General features: G+C 49.9%; 3 protein-coding genes across 22 annotated transcripts in view; 2 read left to right on the forward strand and 1 right to left on the reverse strand.

Annotated features, from left to right (window-relative positions):
* Positions 1–6,843: 6,843 nt before the first annotated feature.
* Positions 6,844–8,967, forward strand: LOC124417517. Its single transcript, XM_046905696.1, has one exon. It carries the CDS (start codon positions 7,916–7,918, stop codon positions 8,630–8,632), a length of 717 nt encoding a protein of 238 aa, XP_046761652.1. The 5' UTR covers positions 6,844–7,915; the 3' UTR covers positions 8,633–8,967.
* Positions 8,968–9,854: 887 nt separating this feature from the next.
* On the reverse strand, positions 9,855–14,061 carry LOC101752151. Of its 2 annotated transcripts, XM_015280569.3 has the most exons (4): positions 13,870–14,061; positions 12,427–13,370; positions 11,797–11,934; positions 9,855–10,238 (listed from the first exon to the last, which is right to left on the reverse strand). In XM_015280569.3, exons 2-4 carry the CDS (start codon positions 12,868–12,870, stop codon positions 10,011–10,013), a joined length of 810 nt encoding a protein of 269 aa, XP_015136055.1. In that variant the 5' UTR covers positions 12,871–13,370; positions 13,870–14,061; the 3' UTR covers positions 9,855–10,010. The 2 variants fall into 2 exon arrangements, with proteins under 2 accessions (XP_015136055.1, XP_046761648.1); XM_046905692.1 differs by lacking the exon at positions 13,870–14,061 and having other exon boundaries at positions 12,278–12,885.
* The window catches only part of LOC100859691, a 100,114-nt gene continuing 98,338 nt past the window's right edge, over positions 13,307–15,082 (forward strand). For 11 of the 19 annotated variants that reach the window (XR_006932443.1, XR_005842770.2, XR_003072311.3 and 8 more), the window contains exon 1: positions 13,833–14,947. Coding sequence is in view for 4 of the 19 variants with exons in the window: in XM_040655960.2 (XP_040511894.1) it covers positions 14,832–14,947 (116 nt within the window). In the remaining 15 variants the exon portion in view is untranslated. Of the gene's footprint in view, positions 14,948–15,082 lie in introns of all 19 variants that reach the window. The other 8 variants (XR_005842764.2, XR_006932442.1, XR_005842766.2 and 5 more) reach the window with 5 other exon arrangements.

Here is a 15,082-nt window from a genome sequence, read left to right on the forward strand (position 1 = left end):
ATGTGAATCATAGACTCATAGGATCACCAAGGTTGGAAAAGACCTTCAAGATCATCCAATCCAACCATCCACCTGCCACCAACATTTCCCCACTAAACCATGTCCCTCAGTACAGCATCTAAATGTTTCTTGAATACCTCCAGGGACAGTAACTCCACCACATCCCTGGGCAGCCCATTCCAGCAGAATTTCAGAGAAGAAATTTTTCCAGACATCCAAGCTGAACAATTCTTTGATGAGAAAAGGGGCAGTCCCTTCAGCTCTTTGTTTCAGGAAAGCACAAAATATAGGACATTTCAGAGGTGACACATAGCTCTTTACAGGTTGTGTGAAGCTTTATGTATTGAAAATACAGCAGCTTTGCCAGCTTTGCTCCATGGAAGTATGCATGTTTTGATTTTCCTTACTGAGATCCACACACTTTGGCAGCTGGAATTCTTGTTTTCACAGGGAACACCATTTTGCATCTCAGTAGTACTGTGCTGCCAGCTTTTGTCACCCCCCACCCCTGGCTGCCACCACCCACAGTGGATTCCCACCCCCCTCCCCAACAGCAGCAACAGATGGAACAGAGCCTCACAAGTCTGACATGCCCTGGCAGTTTGTGCTGTGGAGCTGGCATCCATGCAAGTGGGCGCACGGTTTGCATTGGCACCTGCTGCTGTCCCAGAGTAGAGTTTGTCCCAGAGTGTCCTGAAATTGTTCTCTTCCTGTAGTCAGAGACAAGACTCATCTCAAAAGTCCTCAAGCAGTGTCACAGAGGACTCTGTCTCCCTCCAGTGACTGTTGAATGCCTACAATCTCCTGAATATCATGCTTGACAGCTCATGCTTTGAGCAATCCCATGGGCTGGGGAACCAGAGGGAACTCAAGATCATCTCAGCTGACTTCTTGTGCCTTGTGGACATACCTTTTCACATGAAGCCCTACAATGGGCTTAATAACCTCATAAAATGCATTCTGGAGTCATGACAGGTAGAGTCAGGTGAAGTGCATGGCTTTGCATTTCATTCATCTGTGCTTAGAAATGCCTTGACTCACACATATTAGCTACGAATCTAGAATACACTGTATGAAGGCTTGATAACCATCACTGCTTATGTCTTGTCCCAAGCTGATATCATCAGTAAATATTACTAGTGACTTCATACTTGATTCCAGAGAGTTAATAAAAAATTGCAAAGAAAATCTTCAATTGGCTGGGGGGAATTATGTCAGAAATACATTTATTTGCTAGTTTTTCCACTAACAACTACTTCTTGAGATTTACCAATTGATCATATCTTAATCTATGATTGTAATATGTGCATTATTGATAGTCTGGGGTCTTCAGTCGGATGGCCATGCATTGCTAAATAAAAAAAAACACCATGCAGTTATGCCTAACATCCAACTCATCTTTCTCACAGAAAATGATGCCATGTTTGTTTGAATAAAACTATTTGCCATACAATCGTGAATTCACACTGATCGTGTTGCCATTCTTCAATTGGTTATTGATTATTTGTGCATCAGTTCATTATGCTGACAAAGATTTATATTAAGTTCAATATCTGACTAGTTCTGAGTATCATCACATTCTGAACATATGTATATGCATATATATGTAGAACTATACAGAAAGTAGAGCAATTCAAATTGTTCTTGATGGTTTGCTTAAGTGCAGAGAAGGTTAAGTGCAGTGAGGTGCAGATTTTGAGTGATTGAAATCATCATTCGTAAAACCTCAGTATTTTGGTGAAAAAATATTCCCAATAACTTGAATCACATGCTTGATGTATTTTCAAATGTAGGTATATATATATATATATATATATATATCCCAGTGAATTTTTTGCCACTCTTCTGTTGTTAAGAGTTGGCATCATGTTTCTTCTGAGACTGAGGAGACCTGAAAGTCTGTGTACAAAATCAGATATACTTCACAACAAAGTACAGGTCTGTAGTCACAAGAATGAACAGAATACTGTCCCAGATGATCACTCATTTCAAAATGTACCATGAATGCAATTTTTGTGTGTGTGAGTCTGAGGGCAAAGGAGACAATAAGTGCGGTCCCGAAAGCATAGCACACAAGCAAAGATATTCAAAACTGCCTATGTTGTTCAATAAATATCTAATGAAATGTGTCAACACTTCAGATTTTGTACAAGACTGGAGAATAAGCAACATACACTGGAAAAGAAGGAACACATTACCCTTTTTTTCCCCAAGGGCTCGTGTACAATAGTACCATCAAAGAAGATTGTCCTTAGTCTACACAGATTGATAGTAAAACTGAGATAATAGAAGACGTGTTCAGTGAAGTTCAATCTTCAGAACTGATCTTCTGGGAGATAAATTTTAGATTCTGAAGAGATTTTCTATGAAGCAAAAAAGTTTTCCTTAGGAAGGTTTTAGATACAACATCTGCCAACTTCTACTGCTTAACATATCCAGTTATCATCTGGGTTTGTTGTTTGGCAACCACGAATGTACACAGCAGTGTACATTTAATTTTCCAGAAATAAAGGCTGAGTTACAGGTAGTGTGAATTAAGGACATTTTGTGCTTTATGTTGTTAAAAATGTCCTTAATGTCACAGCACTGGGGGATCATCAGCTTTTGTATAGCTGAAAAGAAGCATTAAATAAAGGCCCCTGAGCAAGAAGAAGAAAGAAAGTAAAGCATACCTCAGAGAAGACCCAGTGTTCAAGGTGTATCCAATTTGTACAAGACAGAGCTCACAGGCTCAAAGGGAAATGGTTTCAAACTGCAAGGGTCAACATTTAGACCAGATATTAGGATGAAGTTCCTTACAGTAAGGGTGGTGAGGCACTGGAACAGGTTGCCCAGCGAGGTGATGGATGTCCTATTCCTGGAGACATTCAAGGCCAGGCTGCAAAGGGCTCTGAGCACTCTAATCAAGCTGTAGGTGCCCCTGTTCATTGCAAGAGAGTTGGACCAGATGGCCTTTAAAGGTCCTTTCCAACTTAAATGATTCTATGAATCTATGATCCTATGCTACCATAAGCTAGCAGTAGTGAATGTAAGAATCAACATCTGGACAATCTAACAGGGTTGTTGTTTAATGGCTACAGTGCGGTGGAAGTAGCAAAAAGCTGTCATCGTCACAAGTGCAATATGATGGAGGAGGAAAGCTTTCATCAAGGTGTACCAATAGCCAGTCTCAATCTGAGAGCCCACTGCATACCATATGAGAATGCGAAGTGCAAAGGGATGTCAGGGGTATACATTTTAAGATATTGAGGCCATTCTATGCAAAAACCACACACAAAGCAGCAAATACCTGCTTTCATATACGCTTGGGGTTCTGTTTCCTTCGTTATTATTATTTTACTAAATAAATAGCAAGAAAGCCAACCTAGTTAAATCAGCACTGTCTTCCCTTACTGCTTTCTGCCTTTTACCATAACTTATCAATTTCTGCAGAGAGTATCAGTTGGTGGCTCTGAGCTGTATCAGGTACCAGGGAGCAGCAGAGGTGGTCCAATTCACTTACTTGTAGTTCTGTTAAAAATGCCTTCATCTTCCACTGAAGCTCATTCCATACACACAGCTGAAATAAGATGTTGCAGTCTGTTGGGTAGAGTCTTGGTTTCATGTTGAACATCTTCCTCGGAGAGGAAATGACAGCTCTTCTATTTGTAAAATCATAACTAAAAGATTATTACAGCTGTGGCATGGCCCACAGTTCTCATTAAATGGATGTTCTATATTGAAGATTCTCTCCTGCTCTGGGAAATTTATTGGATGTCCTGTACTTGGTTATGCCCTTAAGCCAAAGAGGCCTTCTGCAGACAAGCAACGGTGACAATGCAAGGTCCTCCCTAGGTCGGGAAGTGATGCATTCGGGATGCTGTAAAAGTCATAGCACTGTATATACATGAGACATCAAATTTTAATGTATTTTGATTTTGTATTGCAATCCTAAAATAAAAAAATGGCATCACCACAGAATTGTTACAATTTCTAGAAGTTAAATAGTTTAAAACACACATGGGGGGGGGAATAAAAGCAAAAACTTGACCTTGATATTTCTGTTTTGCACCCCTGTAATGTGTTCATGTATTTGGTTAGTTACATAAAAACCACAGTGATGTCATTGTCATGTGCTACAGTGCGCTGAGCTATGAAAGTGAATGCCCATACTGCATCCTTCAGTTTGCTTTACAAGGAAATTGTAATTATAGAATCATAGAATATCCCCAGTTGGAAGGGGCTGATCATGATCACAGATTCTTTTGAGGAGCCTGGGGATGCTCAAGCCTGGATGCAGGAAGGATGCACCAAACCTTATTGCAGTATTTAACACTGGAGGTTTGCCACTACCTTTCTGAATTACTTCCATTTGTTTTACCTCCATTTTAAAAGTGTGTAACACAGAGAATGGCCTTTGAGCTCAGTTTAATGAACTGTTTCCTAATTAACAGAATTACACAGTGGTTTGTGAGAAGTCCAACCACTGTATTTAGCAGCTGTATACGTGAAATCATGAAGGGATATGCTTGTGTCCATACCTAGGGGGTTAAGAGGAGCATAGCAGAGAAAACAACCCTGATCACAACAACACTCGGAGAAATGAAAGACAATATGTTCTGACAGGATTTTGCGCTTTCTCCTGGTTGTAACTGACTTCTGGGTTTCAACTCCAGCCCTCTGGGACGAGCGGGCGGCGGGCGGTGCGGGCGGCCCCGCGACGGCGCTCCGGGGGGCGGTGGCTCAGCGCTGCGCATCCCCTGAGGCCCCGCGGCCGGAGAGGAGCGGCATCCCCGGCACCCCTCCTAAATCGCCCCTCCGTCCCCACTGCTGGTTTGCCGGTCCGCTTCCACACTTCGCGGCCGTTTATCCGGAGTTTCGCTCAGCGCTTACAAAGCAGCGTGTCTCCGTGTGCCAGCATTTTAGGTTCACTCTGATCGTTTTCCTATTACTTTTTTTTTTTTTTTCCGCAGAGGCCAGGGCACGCCGCCTGCTGCCTCCCCTGAACAGACCCTCGTAACAACGTCTTTTCCCGCGGCTTCCGCCGTTGCCCTCCAGCGGGGGCGCAGCTCCGTGGGCGCGGAGCCGCCAGGGGGCAGCAGCGCCCCGCGTTCCCCCGCCCGTCCCGCACACCGCGGAGTTTGCCTCGATTTAAAGCAGGAACGGGAGGCAGGGGGGGGGAGCAGGAACCCCAGCTATGAGGGAATTAAATTCGGCGTTAAGTCAGCTGTGGGCCCCTGAGGGTTTTTAAAGCTGCTAGAGGGCATCGTCTCTTCCCCGTTGGTGTTCTGTAGGTCTTGTGCTTCTGGAAAGGGAAACGAGCACAGAAGGAATGGAGTCTTTAGAAAAGTACGTCTGCCGTGTGTACACCGCCCGGGGAAAGCGATCCTCTTTGAACGCGCCTGGAAAATGCCATCACTCCCTGCCCAGAAAAGGAAAAAGAGAGAAAGAGGAACTAAAAATAAGGTAGGGATGAAGAGAAGGGAAGAGGAAGGGGGAGAGGAGGAGGAAGGAGAAAAAAAGATGAAAAAAATAAAAAGAAAGTAAGAAAATAAGGGGGGAAAGGGAAGAAAATGAATAAAAAAAAAGAAAAGAGAAAAGAGAACGAGAAAAAAAGGGAAGGGAAAATAAAAAGGAAAAAAAGAAAAAAAAAGAAGAAGAACAAGAACAAGGAAAAAAAGAAGGAAAAGGGAAAGGAAAAAGAAAAGGGAAAGGGAAAGGAAAAGGGAAAAGAAAAGGAAAAGGAAGGGGAAAAGGAAAAGGAACGGGTAAAGGGAAAAGGAGAACAACGTAATTTATGCACTTTCTGTAACTCTGTTTTCCTCCTTTAAGCTAAATGGGGACGGAGCCTCACTCGCACCCGGCCCGCTCCTTCCCTGCCGGACAACGCCGCTCCGTTGCGGAGCTGCTCGGGCTCAGCGCTCTCTCCCACCGTGTCGCTTCTGCGGAGGTGACGTCGCTCCCTCCTCGCGCACTTCCCGCGCTCCGGTCCGGGCTCTGCAAAGCGAAGCGGTGCCCGCGCGGTGCCGCGGAACCAGCTGGGTTCGGGTTCGGCGCCGGTGGGAGCAGATCGGCCGCGTGGAGTTCAAACACGAGCGGTCGAGGCGTGCCCAGACGTTCTCCGTTTATTGCTTAGTGAAACACATTTTTGCAGCAACGCTGCGGTCAGACTTTGTACGGAGCAGCCTCAGTCGGGCGCCCGACTTCCCATTTGCTTTGAGGCTGCGCTCAGCCCTTCCACAGGAGAAGTGCCCCTCACTCAGCTCACAATACTCCGGGGAGGAGAGGAGAGGAGAGGAGAGGAGAGGAGAGGAGAGGAGAGGAGAGGAGAGGAGAGGAGAGGAGAGGAGAGGAGAGGAGAGGAGAGGAGAGGAGAGGAGAGGAGAGGAGAGGAGAGGAGAGGAGAGGAGAGGAGAGGAGAGGAGAGGAGAGGAGAGGAGAGGAGAGGAGAGGAGAGGAGAGGAGAGGAGAGGAGAGGAGAGGAGAGGAGAGGAGAGGAGAGGAGAGGAGAGGAGAGGAGAGGAGAGGAGAGGAGAGGAGAGGAGAGGAGAGGAGAGGAGAGGAGAGGAGAGGAGAGGAGAGGAGAGGAGACCCAAACCTAGACCTCCCATTCCATCTTTCTCTGCAGTCCCGCGGCCCGGGGCAGCCCCGAGCGCTGGTTTTGCAGGGCAAAGCCGGGTCCGAAGGGCCGCGGGGCTCTCTGCGAATCCGTGCGGATTTACCGCTGGAATGGGGAAGCAGGATAATAAATTGCCAGGAGTTGAACTCGATGTTCCTTACGGACCCCTCCCAGCTCGGGATGTTCTGTGATCCTGCGGTTCTGGGATTAAACCTGGGCTTCAGCAGCTTTAAGTTCAACAGGTTTTATTCCCTCCTCCCTAAATATCTCCGAGAAAGCTGAGCAGCTTCCCTTCCTCTGCCACGCGTGTACGTGCGTTTAACGGGAGTTGTGGCGCGGGGCTACACCTCCAAACGAACGGCTGCGCACCTGCGGCGTGAGCAGCGGGACCGCCTTCTGCCCCTGCGGAATCATTTGCTCTGTTTTCAGCGGCTTCAGAACCAATCGTGTGATGCCTCCAAACCTGACAGACCACTTTGTCTCTCCTCCCCCCTCCCTGAGTTCTAGAGTTCGTCAGCGGCTCCGCACCGCTTCGGAAGGAGCTTCGTTGGTTCGTGCAGTCGGAAATTACACATCCCTACGCTTAAAATAATAGCGGTAATAGTAATAATAAAAGTAATAATGGAAAAGTAAGAAAGGTATGCTGACGTTGCAGTATATTCAGGGGCTGCTCTGAAGAAGTAGCAGCCCGATTTGAGGCGCGTTCTGAACACGCGGGCAGCAGACGGAGGATGGTCCGAACGAGAAGATGAGTGCCTGTGGGCAGTGCCAGTCCTTACGGGCGGGGTAAGGAAAAGGGGAAAATGCGAATCCCAGAGCGGGAGTGTGAGTGCTCCCGTGCTTCACATCACAGCAGAGACACGTAGAGAGCTGATCTCTACCGCGTGATCTGATCTGAAAGGAAATCGGTCCTTTTAGTCAGTTTATCTTCCTCCCTTCCTCCCTTCCTCCCTTCCTTCCAAGTAATTTTGAAGGCAAACATTTCGGCCCACATCAGAACAGAAACTATATTAATGGGTAGTTTTTACTCTGCCAATTTAAGTAATAATAACTTTCATTTCACTCTGACTTCGCGGTCTGTATTTATTACATCGGTCGTTTCACTTAACAGCAGCATTTAGAAATGAACAACCGATTTAGAAGTGAGGACAATCACTGAACACAGAACCCGCCGTTTACCACGTATTTGTTTTATTTATCTTAAAGCGCTCGAATATGTTTTAGTGCAACCCCTTTTTAAATATAATTTCATTTTTTCCTTGGTGATTTTATTCCGATGCCATTGACACATCCTCTCCCTCTGCTATCGTAGGATACATGGGTACATATAACCACCCTAAAACGCATAAACACCCTAAAAAGTTTGGTGCTGTTTTCCCACGCAGCCCGCAGAGTCCATCGGAAGGGGCGCACCGCACCGCATTGCACCGCACCGCGCGGGTGTGCTGGATGGCACTCGCGGTGCGCTGCCAACGTCGCTATGGAAGGATTGGGCTCCGGGCTCTGCCGTCCCGAAGAGGAGACTGGGACCTGTGCTCCCGTTGCATACCCACAGTCGGCACCGACTTCGAAGGAACCGCGCGGGGCTTTCTTCGCCCACTCGCGACGTGGGAGCCCCTCGCCCTCCTCCTTCCTCGTGCCCCAGCCCCGTGGGGGCTGTCCCACCCTTGGACAAGAGGGGAGGGGTGGGGGAGCCATGTCTCATCCCGGCGCGGGACAGCACCACAGCCGCCCCTCCTCTCCCTCCCCCCTCTCACCCTCTCCTCTCCGCTGGTCGAGGAGCACAGAGATGGAAAAGTCACTGCGGGTGTGTACCCCTCCGGTACCGACGTGTTCCTTTCCGCTCCCGCCGCGCGGTGCCGCAGGAGGAGTGAAGGGGCGGTGAGTGCGGGTGAAGGCGGGCGCTCCCGTTATCCCCGCACCACTTCGTGCGCCTCCCGGAGCCGCCCGGGAGGGACGTACGGAACTTTTCGTCCCGGAGAGGAAGGTCTGTCCGTCTGTCTGTGTGTGCGTCTGTCCAAACACACGTCCTGAGGGCGGGCCGCTGTCTTCTCCGAGGATGTGGGGCAGTGTGTGTGCGATTCACGCATTTCCTCGGAGTGACAAAGAGATGCCCCGCGGTTTAATATAAATACTTCGCAGCCGTGTGCGCGAGGTCTGGTCCCGGTGTGAATGGTCAGTGCGGTGTTATTTGATCGAACAGGGTAAGATAAGGTAAAATAAGAGGTAAAATGAAAGAAGAGCAGACACGTTTTTCTTTTCTTTGGCCGAAGCCCTGCTGGGGTCTGCTGAGACACAGAACCACAGTTCCTGGCAGGAGGGCTTGGGGGCAGCGAAGGAGAATGGCTAATGAAGGACTGAAATTAACATAAATGGATGAATGGATGGATGGATAGATAGGTAGATAGATAGATAGATAGATAGATAGATAGATAGATAGATATCCACGGAGGATGGATAGAAACAAGCTCAGCCCACACTGTCTCATTGTAATGATTTTTTGGTTAAAAATAAGGAAGGAAGAACAAGAGTAAAGCATCGCTTCCAAGATAAAGCACAGTATCGACAAACATCAGAATAGGTCTGGGCCGTGCAGCGGGGTAGGACACCGCGATTTCAGCTTTCCTCGGGATATCCCGGTCTGGGTTTTCTCTGTCGGGGTGAGACTACACTGCCACCGTGGTAATGAACACGCAGAGCGGGGCGGTGATCCCTGCCCTGGAGGTGGTCCCCTCCGTCATTCTCGGCCCGAGCCGACAACCCTATGAGGTCTCTTACTTTACTAGATGCGTACCACACATGACGTGGATGTAGTAGAGACGTGATGTGATACACGGAGGGTTGCCCCGCCAGGTGTCGCTGTGCCTCCGCGGCCGCCGGAGTCGTCCGTGCGCGGCACACGCGCGTAGCGCCCGTCCCCACGGGGCCGCAAGCGAGCACAGAAGCAACCCCACGGCAAAAGCGAAGCGAAAAGCTTTACGGCTGCTCTCCACGGCCGTGAAAAAACGGGGAAATAATGGCTGTTTTCAAGCCTCACTTTCACTGATGGGCTGTAGGAAAAAATCCTCGCAGTTCCGCACGTGGAGTGGCTCTCTGAGGTATGCGTGTCTGTCCGCAGCGCTGTGGCTGCGCCCCCTCCCTCCTGGTCCCCACCTTCACGTTTCCGACCGGAGGGGACTCCTACCCCCGGAGTGGGGGCAACCTTGGAGGTGTGTCTCCAGGCGCATCTGCACTTGATGCTTTTGTGCAAGGAAAATTGAATGCCGATTTTTTATTTTTTTTTTAATAGACGGAAAACCCCTAAATTCAATCCATCTTTTTTTTTCTTACGGGGGTATATATATGCATATTTCTGTACTCAAATTTTCACCTAAATTATTTGGGAAAGCGTTCTGCAGGTTTTCATTTCTCTTCACGGCGTTTCAATCTTGCTGGAGGGAGGCAGGGAAGAGAGAAAGAAAAGTCCCATTTCGCCATGGCCATACTTCCCTCCACCGGCAGCCCCTGAGCACAGTGTGCAGAGAGATTGGGCAGGGCAGGAGGCCGGCGGGGCCAAATCCTCCGTGAAAAGCGCCGGGCGCTCGGCAGGGAGGATTGCGGCCGCGGACAGCACTTCGGAAATAGTAGTAATCATCATCGTCTGAAAAGAAAAAAACAACACAAAACAAAACAAAACAAAAAGTTAAATTCAAAAATTGAGGAAGGGAAGCGTAATTTATGTATGCACTTGTGTATGTGTGCGTCGATGAACAGACGGACGTGTATGGATAGGTGGATGGATACATTTATCTCTCTGCCCTTCTATCTATTTTCAGCCCAGTGCCTTTTCTATCTCCCGGCTGCACTTCTCACACGAAGTCCGAAAGGCGCTCACGCTCTCGTGCATTCAGTTCCCCGTTCACCTGTACGTGTGCTGGTTCCTTCTCTACGTTTTAGTTCTCTTTGCTCCCCACCCCCAGAAAAAGCCAATTTCGGAGGTGCCCGGAATGCGTGCATGGGATGCGGTTACTGTCACTGCTCCACTGCCCTCGGTCCGGTTCCTTCATCCCAGTGGGAGGTTAGAGATAAGGAAGAGGAGGAGGAGGAGGGCGGGGAGGAAGAGGAGGGCGCTGCGCAGCGGTGACGCCAGGCGCAGGTGCACGTGCGCTGACTGAAGGCGGCAGAGAGGTTTGGCCCCCAGCGGTGGGAGCCTCGGCCCTGCTCGGTTCCCGCAGTGCTGTGCGGGCCGCGGGGCAGCGCGAGAAAGGACCTAAGGAGTGCCTGCTTCCTTACAGCCCCTCTGTGTTATTATTTTTGTTTCGGTGCTTTGCGTGGAGCCATCTGACCTCCTTTCATTGGGCCACAGAATGGCCCAATGGGGATGGTAAAGCTGGTAATACCCAGCAAAACGCCAAAGGGTTTGTGTGGTGGAACTGCACTGTGTCACACAGACTGAGCGCGACACCTCGCTCCCTATTTAAAATATGTTTATATATATGCTTACCCTCTTATATGTATATAGTATACATATATATTCAAGCGCATCTATATAGTCATGTATATATATATATGTATATATAACCATACGTATATGTTTCACATATATTTATATATGTATATATATATAAGCATTTAAGCATATATATGTGTATAATTTGCGTATATATAGATACATGCCGAAGTACATATAGAAGCACATAAGTAGATGTAGAAGCATATATGACAGTCTTTGCAGAGGGCTAATTTTAGACTCATACCCCCATGGAGCTAAGGCATTCCTACAGTAATTCATTATATGTACATGTACTTATACATCTTAAGGAAAAAAAAAGAAAAGAAAAATGAGAGGAGAGGAGAGGAGAGGAGAGGAGAGGAGAGGAGAGGAGAGGAGAGGAGAGGAGAGGAGAGGAGAGGAGAGGAGAGGAGAGGAGAGGAGAGGAGAGGAGAGGAGAGGAGAGGAGAGGAGAGGAGAGGAGAGGAGAGGAGAGGAGAGGAGAGGAGAGGAGAGGAGAGGAGAGGAGAGGAGAGGAGAGGAGAGGAGAGGAGAGGAGAGGAGAGGAAAATACGTGTAGGAGCAGCATTGTTTTTGTGGAAGAACTCATTTGAAACTATGCTATCTCTGAGCTGCACAAAGAGAAGAGTCTTCTGGCTTTAATCAGGTTTAAATTGTTGTTTATATTTCAGTAGCCACTGTCCCACTAAGGTAAATCACAACGTACCCAGCCGCCTTTGGAATGCAATTCGGGGCCTGCGGATTTTCCAGATAGTGGCAACTCAGAGCAGCCTGCCGCGTTGTGGCACGACCCCGAAAATGCCAATTTGGGGTGTTTTGTTTCGGCTTTCTTTCTTTTCTTTTTCTGTAAATAATTAGGCAGTCTGATCAAACCTACGTGCGTTAAGATGACAGGTGATACCTTCAACAACACATTTAATAGTCTAAGAACTGGAGCGCACAAGATGTCCCCCTGAGAGGAGATCTGTGTCCCCGGGTCTGAACAGCTTCAGGGATTCCCGAGACAAGAGCAGAAGCGGGCGCGTCTATAGGCCGTGCTCCCACAGTGAGGCATCGCAAATCCATCGGAACAGTGCTCGCTTTTCCCAGCCCACATCCCCTGGTACCTCCGCGCGGTGTTTCTATGTTTCCCACCGCAGCGGAGCGCTGCCCCCCGGCCCCGCTCCGTGTCAGTCCCAGCGCCGCACCTCTCGGCGGGAGGTGGGAGAAGGGAAGGACAGACGGGTTGCTTTTTTTCTTCTTTTGAAAGAAAGGAGAGATGAAAGGAAGAGCGACAGATGTCAGCGATCAGCATATTGAAGGGAAAAAAAAAGAAGAAAGAAAAAAGCAAATATACCTTTACATATGTATCTGTATTAAAAATAGCGCGCGGCACAGCCAACAGGAGAGGCGGGAGGAAGGGAGGAAGGGAGCCCGGCCCTCCGACGCCCCCACGGTCCCATCTCGGGGCCTCCTTGCGCTGCTGCCGCTGAGGTGGCCGCCGGATTTCTTCCTTCCGCCAAACGCGATCCCCGGGAACACGCAGAAATCGCGCCGGGGTCTGCGTCCGCTGCTGCCAGCGGGAGGATTTGCAAATTTCTTTTTCTTTTTTTTTTTTCTTAATGCCCTTATTTCTTCGATGTATGTAAATGCAGAGGACGTACAGTGACGTCAAAGGACGTGACCCTGCCGCTAAACCTGAACGTGAACGGGAATGGCGGCGCGGGGGGCGACGGTGAGGCCGGGAAGGGGTAGCGGTAGGGCCCCTTCCGCGGCCGCGCAGCTCTGCGCCTCCGCGCATCCCACGCACATGGGCAGAGCATCCCGGCCCCGCGTGGCCCAGCACAAAGCCCACCCCGCTCCGCCGAGCCGCCCGCTCTCCCCTCCTTATTTATTTATTTATTTATTTATTTATTTATTTATTTATTTATTTATTTTCCCGTTAATTGAATGTTATTTGCTGTTTCGGTTCATCAGATGACGAGCGGGAAATAGGAAACTCAGAACCGTGGGGGGAAAAAAAAAATAAATAAATGTTTATCGTCCTCTCCAAAAATGTTACGCGGTGGATCGCGGTCCTGCATCCCTACGGGGGCAGCCGTGCCTCGGCGGCACCTGCGGGGCTGAAAGGGGCTGCAAAGGACTGGAAGCGAGCACGGGGCGCGGTGGGGGGTAAAGGCGGCTTCCCACCTCTCCCCCCGTCCATTTTCCTTTACCCAGGCCCTCCCTTCTCTCGCGGCACTGTTGTTTGCGGGGATGTGAGAAGAAGTTTCAGCTGCGACGCTGAATGCCATCGGCGTCCTGAAAGTGGAGGGTGTTCTCTATTAGGATCCAAGCCTTCCTACCTCTTCCCCAGGCGTCTATTTGCTGTGATGCCTTCAGAGCATCTCCCTTCGCCTCGGCACGGTCTCTCCAATTTGCATACACCGCACGCTGCCTCCCCTACCCGAGAGTCGGAATCTGCGCGCATCCCCAGAGGCCGAGGATCGCTCTGCGCACCCCCGGGCCCCTCTCGGTCCTCACAGTGCGCCCTTTGTCCCACCGCACCGCTGGGGCAGCGCTGCCGGGGGTTCCCGAGTGCGTGGGCGGAGGGAGGAGGCAGTCCCCTACTGGCATGCATACACACATGTATACATACGTACACGCGTGTGTGCGTGGCTGCTACAGACACACACACACCTCCTGCCGTCAGCCCGCCCCCGGCCCCCCGCCACCTGCCCACGCCACCGCGGACGTCGAGCACGGCCGCCAGCGGCCCGCCCCGAAAAGGGCAGCGGGAAGCCGTCCTGACGCCCCTCACCTCCTCCCGTCCTCCGCGCCGCTCCGCTCACCCAAACTTCCGCCCTCACGCCCTAAAACGCGGCGTTTCCACGCAGATTACGCGCCGCTGGTTCGCGGGAGGCAGCGGAGGAGCCGGGGGAGCTATGCCGGCGGGAGGGCACGCAGCGGTGTGCGTGGCAGCCTGACTGGGGAGAGACGCTCTCTCTCTCTCTCTCTCTTTTCTTTTTTTTCCCCCTTCTTTTTTCTCTTTAAACATTATGATTTTTTTATTATAATTATTTTAATTTTATTTATTTGTTTGTTTATTTTGCAATTGTCGACCAGTTGTTTGGTTCAGAGGAAAGTTACCCAGAAGGGGAATGCCACCCAAGGACAGCACTCGGCAGGAGCCGCTCTTCAGATCACGGCTGGAGAAAGACACCTACAAAAAACTCCACCGCTCGCTGCGTTTGTAAGTTTCCAAAGAAATGAGAGCCTCTTTTCCTTTTCTCCTGGAAGACGCAAGCCACGGCTCTTCTTTAGACTTTTCTAATTTGTTCCGTCCGTCAGAGCGGCACTAAGAGAGGTTTGGTGCAAATTCATTATCTCTGGCAACGCGCAGCGCGGAGCAGGAACTGAAAAAGACCGTGGCAATGCGTGAACAATGGGGCTTCAGTTCGTCGGCAACAAAAGCAGTGGGGAAATCGGTTGGATTTCAGAGCACGTCCTCCTCGGCAGAGAGGGCTGGACTAGACCTTGGCCAACCCCCCAAAAAACTTGCGGAGCGTCTCATGCAGGACTCCACTTTCTACTCCGGGGCTTAAGAGGCAATATGGAAAAAAAAAAGGGGGGGGGGGGAGGGTGGGGGTGGGGGGAGGAAAGGGGGAACAGAAAACTTTCTGCGATCGTCTTCCGTTTTTCTGGATAGAGGATGCCGAGCTACTTTAAAGCCATTTGGCGCAAGAACTGCACCATGGAGCTACACGGAACTTTTAAAGCAGGATGAGGATGGAGGAACGACGTGAATTCGTGGAGATTTGCCCGTGGGGATCTTTGTGCTTGCCTTACCGCCGGGACCGGGGGGGGAGAACCTCCCCCACCCTCGGAGCCGCAGCGATGTGAGTACCGCGGAGGGGTCCCGAGTCCGGACCTGTTGGTCGCGGGCCGTGAGAACCGCAGCGCTGTGTGCGGTTCTCAGAGCCGTGCGGACACGCAGAGTGTTGCTGGAAGGGAGCAAACTCGGCCCGTGGTAT

This window comes from Gallus gallus, chromosome Z, assembly GCF_016699485.2.
Source record: "Gallus gallus isolate bGalGal1 chromosome Z, bGalGal1.mat.broiler.GRCg7b, whole genome shotgun sequence".
NCBI classification, from domain to species: Eukaryota; Metazoa; Chordata; class Aves; order Galliformes; family Phasianidae; genus Gallus; species Gallus gallus.

Excerpts from the sequence above, each read along its gene's own strand:
- LOC124417517 (XM_046905696.1), top strand. The coding sequence starts at position 7,916 with ATGGGTACATATAACCACCCTAAAACGCATAAACACCCTAAAAAGTTT.
- LOC101752151 (XM_015280569.3), bottom strand. The coding sequence starts at position 12,870 with ATGCGCGGAGGCGCAGAGCTGCGCGGCCGCGGAAGGGGCCCTACCGCT. Across the intron at positions 11,935-12,426 it reads ATACAGATACATATGTAAAG|AAAAAGAAAAGAAAGAAAGC; the intron begins GTATATTTGCTT and ends AATTATTTACAG. Across the intron at positions 10,239-11,796 it reads TGCATTCCAAAGGCGGCTGG|ACGATGATGATTACTACTAT; the intron begins GTACGTTGTGAT and ends TTTTCTTTTCAG.